The 11,529-nt window shown below is 41.9% G+C and overlaps 1 protein-coding gene across 1 annotated transcript; it reads right to left on the bottom strand.

The window, feature by feature from the left end:
- Nucleotides 1-2,552: 2,552 nt before the first annotated feature.
- Nucleotides 2,553-6,865, bottom strand: LOC119348855 (probable LRR receptor-like serine/threonine-protein kinase At3g47570). Its single transcript, XM_037616854.1, has 2 exons — nt 3,888-6,865; nt 2,553-3,300 (listed from the first exon to the last, which is right to left on the bottom strand). Exons 1-2 carry the CDS (start codon nt 6,595-6,597, stop codon nt 2,930-2,932), a joined length of 3,081 nt encoding a protein of 1,026 aa, XP_037472751.1. The 5' UTR covers nt 6,598-6,865; the 3' UTR covers nt 2,553-2,929.
- Nucleotides 6,866-11,529: the final 4,664 nt, after the last annotated feature.

Genomic DNA, 11,529 nt, shown 5'->3' with positions numbered 1-11,529 from the left:
AAATCCCAATCTCGATTCGTGCCAACCCAACAGACACTTTCAGAGATACCCGTAGTGTACCTTTATAGCCACCCAGTTACGTTGTGACGTTTGGCACACCCAAAGCACTCCTACGGTATCCGGGAGTTGCACAATCTCATGGTCTAAGGAAATGATACTTGACATTTAGAAAAGCTTTAGCATACGAACTACATGATCTTGTGCTAGGCTTAGGATTGGGTCTTGTCCATCACATCATTCTCCTAATGATGTGATCCCGTTATCAACGACATCCAATGTCCATGGTCAGGAAACCGTAACCATCTATTGATTAACGAGCTAGTCAACTAGAGGCTTACTAGGGACATGGTGTTGTCTATGTATCCACACATGTATCTGAGTTTCCTATCAATACAATTATAGCATGGATAATAAAAGATTATCATGAACAAGGAAATATAATAATAACTAATTTATTATTGCCTCTAGGGCATATTTCCAACAGTGATTCCATGATCTAGTCCTACCAAGGCCACCAAGCATGGCACAAAGTAGCTGCGCTCACATATGTGGGCAATTCTAATGTTAGCCCACACATAACCCGTGTGGTCTGTCTCCTGCTCACGCCACACACGATGTGTGGGCGGATATCTAGTACGCCACAAGTGTGGGCGTTATCAGGATCCAATAAAAAAACTAAAAAGTACTCCCTCAGTAAACTAATATAAGAGCGTTTAGATCACTAAAATAGTGATCAAAACACTCTTATATTAATTTACGGAGGGAGTACCACTTTCTACTAGATTAGATCGACGTTTCCTTCGGCACACTGCTACTCCTCCGAACGCCTCCCTCCTAAGATTTCCTCTGTTTTCTTGTACCTTCGCGTCACAGCTGCAGTCATCTACTATTTCTATAGATTCTTTCAATCCTCTGTTTTCAATATCTGCAGTACGGGGCCTTATCAGGGCATGTACAATGGAAGCACTACCTACCTAATGCCTCACCATTGCCACGTAGAAAAGTAGCAGGGAAACCACGGTCCAAAAATTCACTGCCCAACGCAGCAATAGCCTCAGCCGGCCAACTTTTTTACTACTTGTATTTCTCTCTCCTGCTTTACCAGATATCAACCCCACGCTTCCTTCAGCTTCCTCTCGTCTTTTTTTGCCTCGCTGCACTTTTGTCAGGCAGGAGCCGGCCTCCTCTGCAAGATCCCCCTTTAGCCTGCAAGCAGCACAAACAGCAATCGAGGACCACCCGAACCGACGTGGAGAGCTGAGGCATCCGTCCAGCCTGTAGAGTTGGACATGCCCTCATCTCCGTCTCACTCTGCCCGGCAGCAGACAAGAACCATTGCCTCAAAAAAAAAAAGGAGACAAGAACCAACCCTGATTCCCGTCTTGCCGCCGTCTTCTACTATTTCGTCTGGCGTGGACTCTTGTGACCACCGGACTGGTCACTGGGGCTTGCCGGCGAGTGGGGTGGCGAGCGGCCGGAAAAGCTGAGAGGCCAGAGGCTGGTCCTGGCTCCGCCGCGGCCGGGCAGGTAACGCCGGCGCCGCCGCGCGCAGAGATCCGGTGAGCTGAAGTCCAAGTCTTTTGATTCTGTCTTTTTAGTTTATATTCGTTCGTCTTAATTAGTCGGGGAAAGTTCTAATTAGGCCATAGAATTTTGTACTAAATTAAAATTGTTGTTTCCAAAAGGAGGCATTGATGGTTAAGGGGGCCCCGTCAAAAATGGTTAAGACTGGTCATAGTGGGAGTAACATAGCAAGTAACATAACACATCTCAAGAAAAGTTTGCTTACATGGCATGTATCTAATGAGGAGAAAGATGGTTAGAGTAACATAATATGTTACTGTAACATAACACATCCCAAGGCAAAATGAGTCTACATCTTAATAAATGATGTCTTGCATGATACTACATACATGTTACTCCCCACTATGAAGGTGGTAACATAGACTAGTAACATATGCATGTTACTAGTCTAAGTTACTCCCCACTATGACCAGCCTAAGGGGAAAACATTGATGCATCTTACTACAAAAGAAAGAGAGGTGAGTGTGAAGCCAACAAACCAACATTAATCGAAGCAGAACCAAGCATCCTGTGTCGTTGCTCGAATTTGAGATTATTAAGACAAGGCTACATATACGTTGGAAGATAATTTTCTAGCCAATAGTTTCATAGTCAACATAGAGAGTCAAATAATGTAGAAGTACATCTACGAAGATGTTCTTATGAAATTTAGGAGCACAGGGATAGGAGCTGATCTATATTGATTTATTTTATACTCCATGGTTAAGTAGTTTTTTCGTACAGTTTCTTTTGTTATGGAGTAGCTGCTGCATGCAGTTAAAGTTACAAATGTATTTTGTAAACTAAGGTGGACAAGATCAATATAATTATCTAAGTTTCTGAATATTCTGCAAAATCTAGCTTGTTCTAGTCCTACAATTTCGTTCTTCTAAAAACATACAGCTTTGCCCCAGCTGAGATTTCTTTCAAGATCCGTCACTGCATGCTAATACATACAATGGTTCAAAAGAACATCAAATTCAACTCACTATGGTACAGCCACAAATGCGAAGACAACGCCTACAACTTCTATTATTCCTTTATTTGGCATATAACAATATGGCCCCCAGCACATAAATGCTCACGAATGTACAGTAGTTGTTGTTAAATACAATACACTATATATGCAACACCACTGTATACAATGATTGAGTTTAACATAACCAGTTTCGATCTTTCTCTGATCATAATTGATTCCTGTGAACCCACAGAAGCTCTTGCCCAATAATTTGTAACTCCATGGACAGGGACAGTTGTGTCTATTCAGAGAGTGCCGATCGGCTATGGTAAAATACATGAGAAACTAATACCATTCTAATCTTACTATAAGTGACAGAAATAGAACAAGCAGTACGTCCAATCTATATTACTGCGCTGTGGACCAAGATGCAGAATTCTGGCTGGCCATGATTAGCCGTTTTATGGCACCCAATTCTCTTGCCACATCGCTCATCCTTATGCGCTGTCTTGCAGGGCCCCTGCAGCAAGCTAAACCAAGTTTTGCAACTGGAGCAGCGAACAATTCTAAAGTCGCTTTAGGCTCTTGGTTGCATCTAATATTGACATCCATTATTTCCAGTAGATTACCAGGACAGGCCATCTCAACGTACTTTGGTAGATTTGTAGTGTCATTGAAAAATGGGTCAGTTGGCCTTCTCCCAGTTAGCATCTCCAACAATAGCACACCATAGCTGTACACGTCACCTTCTACAGATATTTCTGTCCCCATGCCATACTCTGGTAAAGGAAGGAAAGGAAAGGGTTTGTGTTAGCTTTCTTATAAACTGTATGGTATAAATATAATTCATTCCACTCACATTCCTTTGTTGTTATATTAGTTGGCTGTATTCTTGGCACAACAAATTATTGTAAGTGGACAAATATATATTTTTCAGATTCTCATTTGACCACTAGAGGATGGCATGAAGGATACACAGGAAATCCGTTCTTTTTTTTTTTAATTATGAAACCATAAGAAATTGGAGGCTTAAAGCTTCTTATAATTACTAAAAAAAATCATGAACACTTGTTGAGGGAAATTTACTGATTTTTTAGACAATGTTACTGACTGTTGAATCAACAATAACAATGTACGGTGCAGCCAAGCGGCTGCCAGGGGAGGAACAATTGTGAGGTAATCAATCCACTAATTTTGTCGATGCATACCTGAATTGTTGAACAAATGTAACCTACTACTCTATTTTGTAATTCATGTTTGATTCATGATGCAGGTTACCATTTCTTTTATCTACATGTTAATAAAGTCTTGCATAAATATCTTTAAGCAATTACTGAAAATGTGGAGTAAGAAGGAAACAGCATACCTGGTGCAAGGTACCCAATTGTGCCTTTGATTCCAACAGAGGAACTTTGACCTGTGAGTGATTGACTGCTTTCTTCTGCCCTAATTATCTTTGCTAGTCCGAAGTCACCAAGATGTGCAACCATGTTATCATCAAGAAGAATATTACTTGGTTTAACATCACAGTGAACAATTGGAGGATCAATATGATGATGGAGATATTCCAGTGCCTCCGCCACATCAAGTGCAATGTTTAGCCTCTGCATCAGGCTTGGTGTTTGGAACTCGCCTTCTGTGCTCGGGTGTAACCATTTATCCAAGCTTCCATTGGGAATGAACTCTAGCACAAGTTCCTTGAATTGGCTGCCACTGTGGTCCAAGCTGTCACACACTGTGATAACCTTGACTAGTTTGCGATGTCGAATCCTTTTGAGAGCATTGCACTCAGATATGAAGCTCCTTGTGGCTCCTTGTCGTTGGACATCAAGTACCTTCACTGCCGCCGTAATCAAATTTGCACCCGAACCAAAAGTCCCTTTATATACACTGCCAAAGCTTCCACGGCCAACCAAATTTTCTACAGAGAATGAATCTGTAGCCAAATGCAACTCAGCATATGACATCCTCTGAAACATCTCAGGTAGGGTTTCCTGAACTTGGCCGGCATCACGTCTTGACTTCTTAATGTAACAGCATGTAGCAATGCAGACACCGAGAAGGATGAATCCTCCCACCAAAGCAAACACCAAGATGTGAATCAGTTTATGACTTGCAAGCTTATCAGGGGCTGGGTACGGGCATGCAGGGAAATGAAAGAACACAGGGCCACCACATAGCATGCCATTACTTGTGAGAGATGCAGCGCTTGCATTTGAGAAGATCCCCTTATCTGGCACTGGACCTGATAGGTGGTTGAATGAAAGGTTTAGGTTCTTCAGAAGCTGGAAGCTCTCAAGAAATTCAGGGACAGGTCCTGATAAGTTATTATCAGAGAGGTCCAGCTCTTCTAGCCCTCTTAATGCCATGAGTTCTTTTGGAATTTGTCCATGCAAGAGATTCCCTTGTAAGTATATGAGTTGCAATTCTACACAACTACCAAGGGTATTTGGGATTGCACCTGATAACTTGTTCCATGAGAAATCAATTTCTGCAAGATTGACTAGCTGCCTAACATGTGGAGAAATAGGTCCATCTAATAAATTGTTTGAGAGATTGAGATATACAGCCAGGGTGAAAATGCTCAGAACTTCCTGTGGGATTTGCCCACTCAAGAGGTTCCTGGAAAGGTCCAGCAAGATCAGCTCAGTAAGGTTGCCAAAAGTAGCTGGAATGCTACCCTCCAATTTGCTGGCTGAAAGTGTTAGCCAATTTAGTTCTGATATGTTGCCTATTGACGATGGAATCTCCCCATGGTATCTATTCTGAGATAGAGATAGTACTTTGAGGTTGGATAGCTTTCCTATATCTGAAGGGATGGTTCCTGTGAAAAGGTTATCCTCAAAAGCAAGCATCGTGAGTTTGTAATATCTTCCTATTCCTATAGGTATATGCCCAGAAATTTGGTTTCCTCCTGCTTGAAGAGTTTCAAGTTTTTGCGAGAGATTACCGATGCTATTTGGCAAAATCCCTGAAAGGTTATTTAGTTGAAGACCTACAAGAACTAGGCTGCTGCAGTTAGCCAAGGAGGTCAGAAAATCCCAATCCCTTGACTCTGTAGCCTGCAGCTCATTGTCCCCTACTTCAAATACAGTCAAACGTCCACTTTGACCAATATTTGATGGGATTCGGCCACGAAATCTATTTCCATGGAGAACGATAAATTCAAGAGAAGATATGTTTGACAAGGAGGCAGGAATCTGGCCTTCAAATTTGTTGTAGAATAAACTGAAACTTTTCAGGTTAGTAAGTATAGAGCCAATATCTTGTGGTAGAGAGCCTGACAGTTGGTTTGACCCGAAATTGAGTAACTCGAATGACGACATATTAAATAATACTGGAGGGATCAAACCTTGCAGGTTATTGACTGCCAGATTCAGAAACTGAAGGTGGATAAGCTTAGACAAAGCTGGTGGAACATGGCCGCTCATCATATTCCCACCCATGTTCAAATGTTTCAGCGCTGTCAAATTGCCGAGCCATGGTGGTATTTCCCCATGCACATTGTTACTTTTTATACTGAACATGGTGACTGTTGCAAGATCTGCAAACAAAAGAGGAATGGTACCCGAGATATTGTTGTTGCTAATACTCATAACAAGAAGCTTTGACAGGTTTCCCATGGCTGGAGGGATGGCACCGGACAGGGAGTTGAAACTCAGGTTGAGCCTGCGGAGAGCAAAGCAGTTACCAAGGCTAGGAGGGATCTGACCTTCAAGCTTGTTTTTGAACAAATCGAGTACACGGAGGCGGGAGAGGTTCCCGAGAAATGGTGAAACAGTCCCGGAGAGGCTAAGACCTTGTAGGCACAGCACCTTGACATGGCCCGGGTGAGCACTGCTGCATTTCACGCCGGTCCAGCTGCAGAAGCCATGAGTACTACCATTGGAGCTGCTGTTGATTGTCCATGAGGAGAGTGCACCCAAGGGATTCTTGGTGATGAGGGATTTGAACGATAGGAGGGCCTGAAGGTCGTCGACAGTGCTGATGGAGCTGGAAGTGGAGGTGGATGGGCTCAAAAGGATGGTGGTGGTGAGAAGGGCAAGAAGCCGGAGGAGCCATCGTCTGATCTCCATGTCCAGGCAAAGAAAATCAATACCAACTGCTGGTTTGGAGCGCCATACAAGTAGGAACTGCAATTGTGGACAAAGCACCTATGATGTAACATTCTATCATTGACTAGTCAATGAAAATCAGCAGACTACAAGACTCGTCAACAACAGGGAAATGCTATCGCGAAAGCGAAATAAATGTGTGAACACCCAAGGTCTATCGCAACAATACTACAAGAATAAGGTATTGACAGGACATCTGTGTCCCTGTGAGAGTTTTGATGTTAATGACAAGCTGATTAAATGACTAATCATGTTATCAAGTGGGTTCATAATGCACCATTTAGCATGAGCGGTAAGCCATATTCTTTAGTGAAAGGATATATCTCCGTGGAAAAAAAACACCCTTGGTGAAATGATGTCTTTTCATCAAAAGTCATATTAGAACAAAATGAGAAGCACAATAACTGTTAAGTTAGCATGCAAAAATCAATTTGTAACTTTCCAAAAGACGCTACCAACTAAACTGCCTTAACTTTGCCAGAAAACTAATGTACCAAAATTTTAGTACATCTCAATTTCTTATGCACTTCAACAATATTTGAACTTTGCAACTCTATACTTACTATAAAATACAAATTATATACATAAGCATTTTAAAATAAAACTTACTAAAAACACCTAATAATATTTGCAGCAAAGCGCGGGCTTTACACCAGTTTATCCTATAGTTCTAGACTCAAACAAAAGCAATGGAACACCATCTTGTGCCACTTTTGTCAAAACAAAGAACACCAGAAAATTTTCATTATTATTTTGACCTTCCATAGGTTGCATCTGTAAACTGATAAAAAGGATCGGCATTTTCAGCATCGAATACAGTTGTCATTTTTCCCACACTGTGGTGACATCTTCACTCTTTTGAACCAGACATCACGATATGGGACAGTAGGTAACTGCAGAACCAAGACTAAAATACAGCTACCATTTGTATCCGGCCAACCCGAAATTCGTCCAACGAGTAGAAAGCGCCGACTAGAGCAAAGATACCTACTTGGAAGTAGAAAACATCGTATGGTCTATTCTGAAATATATATGGCCTACAAGCAAACCGAGTCCTCGTCTTGGTCTTGCTTGATGCATTATACTTTTCGCACACTGAAGTTTTCACTGAATTTATCATGATTTTGACAGTCAAGCATGAAGGCCACGGCAGATGGGCTAGTGCCCTATCAGGCAATTGCTGTTTCTTATTGTCTATGGATCTGAGCTATCTCACGGAGTGGAAATTTCCGCTTTTTCGGTGAAAACACAGAAATAAAACATATGGTCTACATGAGTGCACATCATTACCTTGTCATGCATACTTTTCTTACGCTGAAGTTATGGCTGGAATATAATGATTTTTTGACTAAATATGTAGATGTTCCGTTTTATCCTTTAATCTAAAGCTTAGAAATGCAGTTTCCCTTTTTTCCATACGATGAGTTTGCATTTTAAATTTCTGAGGCACATTATAACATATCCTCTTTATTTTAAAACAGACTTTTAGGGGTATCTATGTTAAGCCACGTCACTCCAAAAGAAACAATCTTTGGATTATTATCGAAGATCAATCAAGTTCATTAGATCTTGAGAACTGGGACATACGCACAGTCACGTCCTTTGGTTTAAAGACGCATTCTTTGGTGAAGAGATATATCTTCCTGGAAAGATACGTTCCTTGTGTGAAAAAATGCGTCTTTGTGGAAAAACACACCCCTTGGTGAAATGATGTCTTTTCATAGAAATGCATGTTAGAACAAAATGAGAAGCATGATAATTGTTAGGTTAGCACACAACATTCAGTTTGTAACTTCCCAGAAGATGCTACCACTGAAATGGCCATAACTATGCCAGAAAAGTAATGTACCATAATTTTACATCTCATTTCTTCATATGCACTTCAAAAATATTTAAACTTTGCAAATCTATAATTACAGAAATACAAATTTTATATATACACATTTCAAGATATAACTTTCTAAAACACCTGATGATATCTGCAGCAAAGCGCGGGCTTCATACTATAGTTCCAGCCTCAGACAAAAGCAATGGAACACCATCTTGTGTCAATTTTGTCAAAACAAAGAACACCAGAAAATTTTCTTTATTATTTTGACCTTCCATAGATTGCTCCCAGCATATCTGTAAACTGATACTCCCTCTGTAAAGAAATATAAGATCGTTTAGATCACTAAAGTAGTAGTAGTGATCTAAATGATCTTATATTTCTTTGTGGAGGGAGTAAAAAGGATCGTCACTTTCAGCATCGAATACACTTGTCATTTTTTCTACACTCTGTGGCGACACCTTCACTCTTGTGAACCAGACATGCATCACGGTACGGGACAATAACTGCAGAACCAAGACTAAACATACCACTGCCCTTTGTATCCGGCCAACCCGAAACTCATCCACCAAGTAGAAAGCGCCGGCCAGAGCAAGTCTTGCCATGCTTCATGCATTATACTTTTCGCACACTGAAGTTTTCACTATAATTTATCATGATTTCGACAGTCAAGCATGCATACCACGGCATATAGGCTAGTGCCCTATCGGCAATGGAAGTTTCTTATTGGCTTCACACTGAAGTTGAATAGGGCAGTGGTCAGGCGACGTTGCGGCACCTCACTGAAGTGACCGGAGTAGTATCAAAGTATCTTCCCGTCTTATCAGTTAAGTTTTTTGGTTTGGAAGAGGGAATCCATATGGTCATAGTGGTCTTTCTACCTTCGATACCCAGCGTTGGCCAATTCCTCCTGAAATACCACTCAAAACAAGGGAAACTCCAAGGAAAAGTACAGCTAAAGCTGATTGATTAGCCCTTTGCATTGTTCCTATATCAGATTTAAGAAACCTTCAAAATTCACTCCAAAGTGTACGAAGTACAAACAAGATTATCATTTTTTAAAAGGAGGATCACCCCCGGCCGCCTCTACATTTGAATGATGCATGCAGCCAGAACAAGATTATCAATTATCATAGACGAGATTTTTCAAGGAACTATTATTATGGATAATTCCATACATGATCCTCATCATCGTGACTCATGACTAGTGCAAAAGACGTTACATGCTGAGTACATCCATACTTGCACGATAAGATTGTTGCAGTAAAAGCAACTTTCCAGCTCATCCGACATCATCCGGGAAATCGTTTAGCAAGCTCCAAAATCCGAGTATTTAACCAAAAACTACCACAATTGACGGAAACGTGACGAAAAACTATCACTTTACGTTTTTGTGCGAAAAACTACCAAATTTGGACTAAACCGTGGCAAAAAACTACCAACTCGTGAAATCGCTCGCTTCGCCCGCGCTAACCCCGAATCTGACCGGTTGGGCCCGCGAATCAGGCGCCACGTTGGCTAACGATCGCCCGCCGCGCGTAGATGGCCGTTAACGGCCCGTCCGCTGTCGGAACGGCGCCTGTCGGTGCGGTGCGGGTCAAATCTGATCCGTTCCCCTCTCGATTCACTCTCTCCCTCCTCTCCCTCTCTCTGACCTAGGTGGCGGCCGCCATGTCCTCGTTGATTCCGGAGGGCGGCGGCGCTGGCGGCGGCGGCGCTGGTGGCGGCGACGCTGGCGGCGAGACAAGTTTGGACGCTGCTGCCTCGCCCGCGGCTCCACCGATGGCCAGCGGCTCAGTCGATAATTGGTTGGGGAGCACCAGTTTCTCGATGCAGGCCGGCTCGCAGCAGCCGGAGGCACCGCTCTCCCAGTCATCGCCAATGGGTCGCAGGTATGCAAGTATCATCTGCTGGGCTTTTGGTTAGCTGCTTCAACATTGCAAATTAGTAAGATGTGTTTGTTTCTGTTAGTTGGACATGTGTAGTAAACTGGAGTCAGTAAACTGTATAGCTCAGTCAATTTCAATTCAATTCATGAGCACTTATTTGTGCAGTTTGGCTGACCAGAAGTGGGATATATGGTTTCATTTAGAAGGAAGAAACCCTGTGAAAAGGGGTATATTTGAGTCAGATATTTCTTTGCTTACTCTACAATCACTCATTGCTAGTGAAGGGTATGGGGACAGTGATTACATGTACTATGTGAAGGAGGAGGAAATTGGATCTGACAGAGTAAAGTATTTAGGTAATGAAGCTAGTGTTCATGAAATGTTGGACTTTTTTCATCATGTCAAGCTAGTCAACATAAGGGTTGTGAGAAATGTTGAACCTGGAATTAGTACATAGGCTAATGAGAATTACATGAACACTCAAGAGAGCTGCTGTGTGAAAAAGGTTGTGGAGCAATCTGAGCTTCAGAATCAGATAGATGATAGAAAGGCTCAGCTTGAGAGGAGCAGGATTCAAAGAGAGGCAGATTTGAACCACTTTGAAGGAGACACTGAAGTGTCTGAATTTTGTTCTGAGGATTCAGTTCATTCAGATGGGAGTGCTGAAGCTGTTCAACCAATGGAAATAGTGTGTGTCTCTGAAGAGGATACAACATTGCAAACTACTGCTATTGTGAAACATGTGAAGAATCCTGGTCCAACTAGCAGATGTCACAAAGAGGTAGAGAAAAAACGTTTTGAAGATTGGTTTCCTGAAGCAGATGAGTTTTGTTTTGCTGGTGATGCAGGCATAAGTGATGAGGAAGAAGTAGATGATGTTGAACTACCATACCTCGTGAAGAAGCCAAACACAAAGAGTAGTAAGAAAAAGATGAAGGAAAGGCTATATTTTGACCCCTCAATTCCCAATTCACATTTACTCTTGTGCAAGAACTTGTGTTTTGATAGTGTTTACCAGTTCAGAGAAGCATTAAGAGATTTTCATATAAGGACTTTGAGGTCTTTTCACTACCACATGAACACTCCAACAAGAATTATTGTTTGGTGTTCACAAAGAGAGCATGGATGTGAATTTTACATGTGTGCCTCTAGGATAGCTCATGAAAGAACATTTTG

This window comes from Triticum dicoccoides, chromosome 1B (genome assembly GCF_002162155.2).
Source record: "Triticum dicoccoides isolate Atlit2015 ecotype Zavitan chromosome 1B, WEW_v2.0, whole genome shotgun sequence".
NCBI lineage: Eukaryota > Viridiplantae > Streptophyta > Magnoliopsida > Poales > Poaceae > Triticum > Triticum dicoccoides.
Note: the sequence above shows the minus strand (reverse complement) of the source record. Positions and strands in the feature narration are given on the sequence as shown.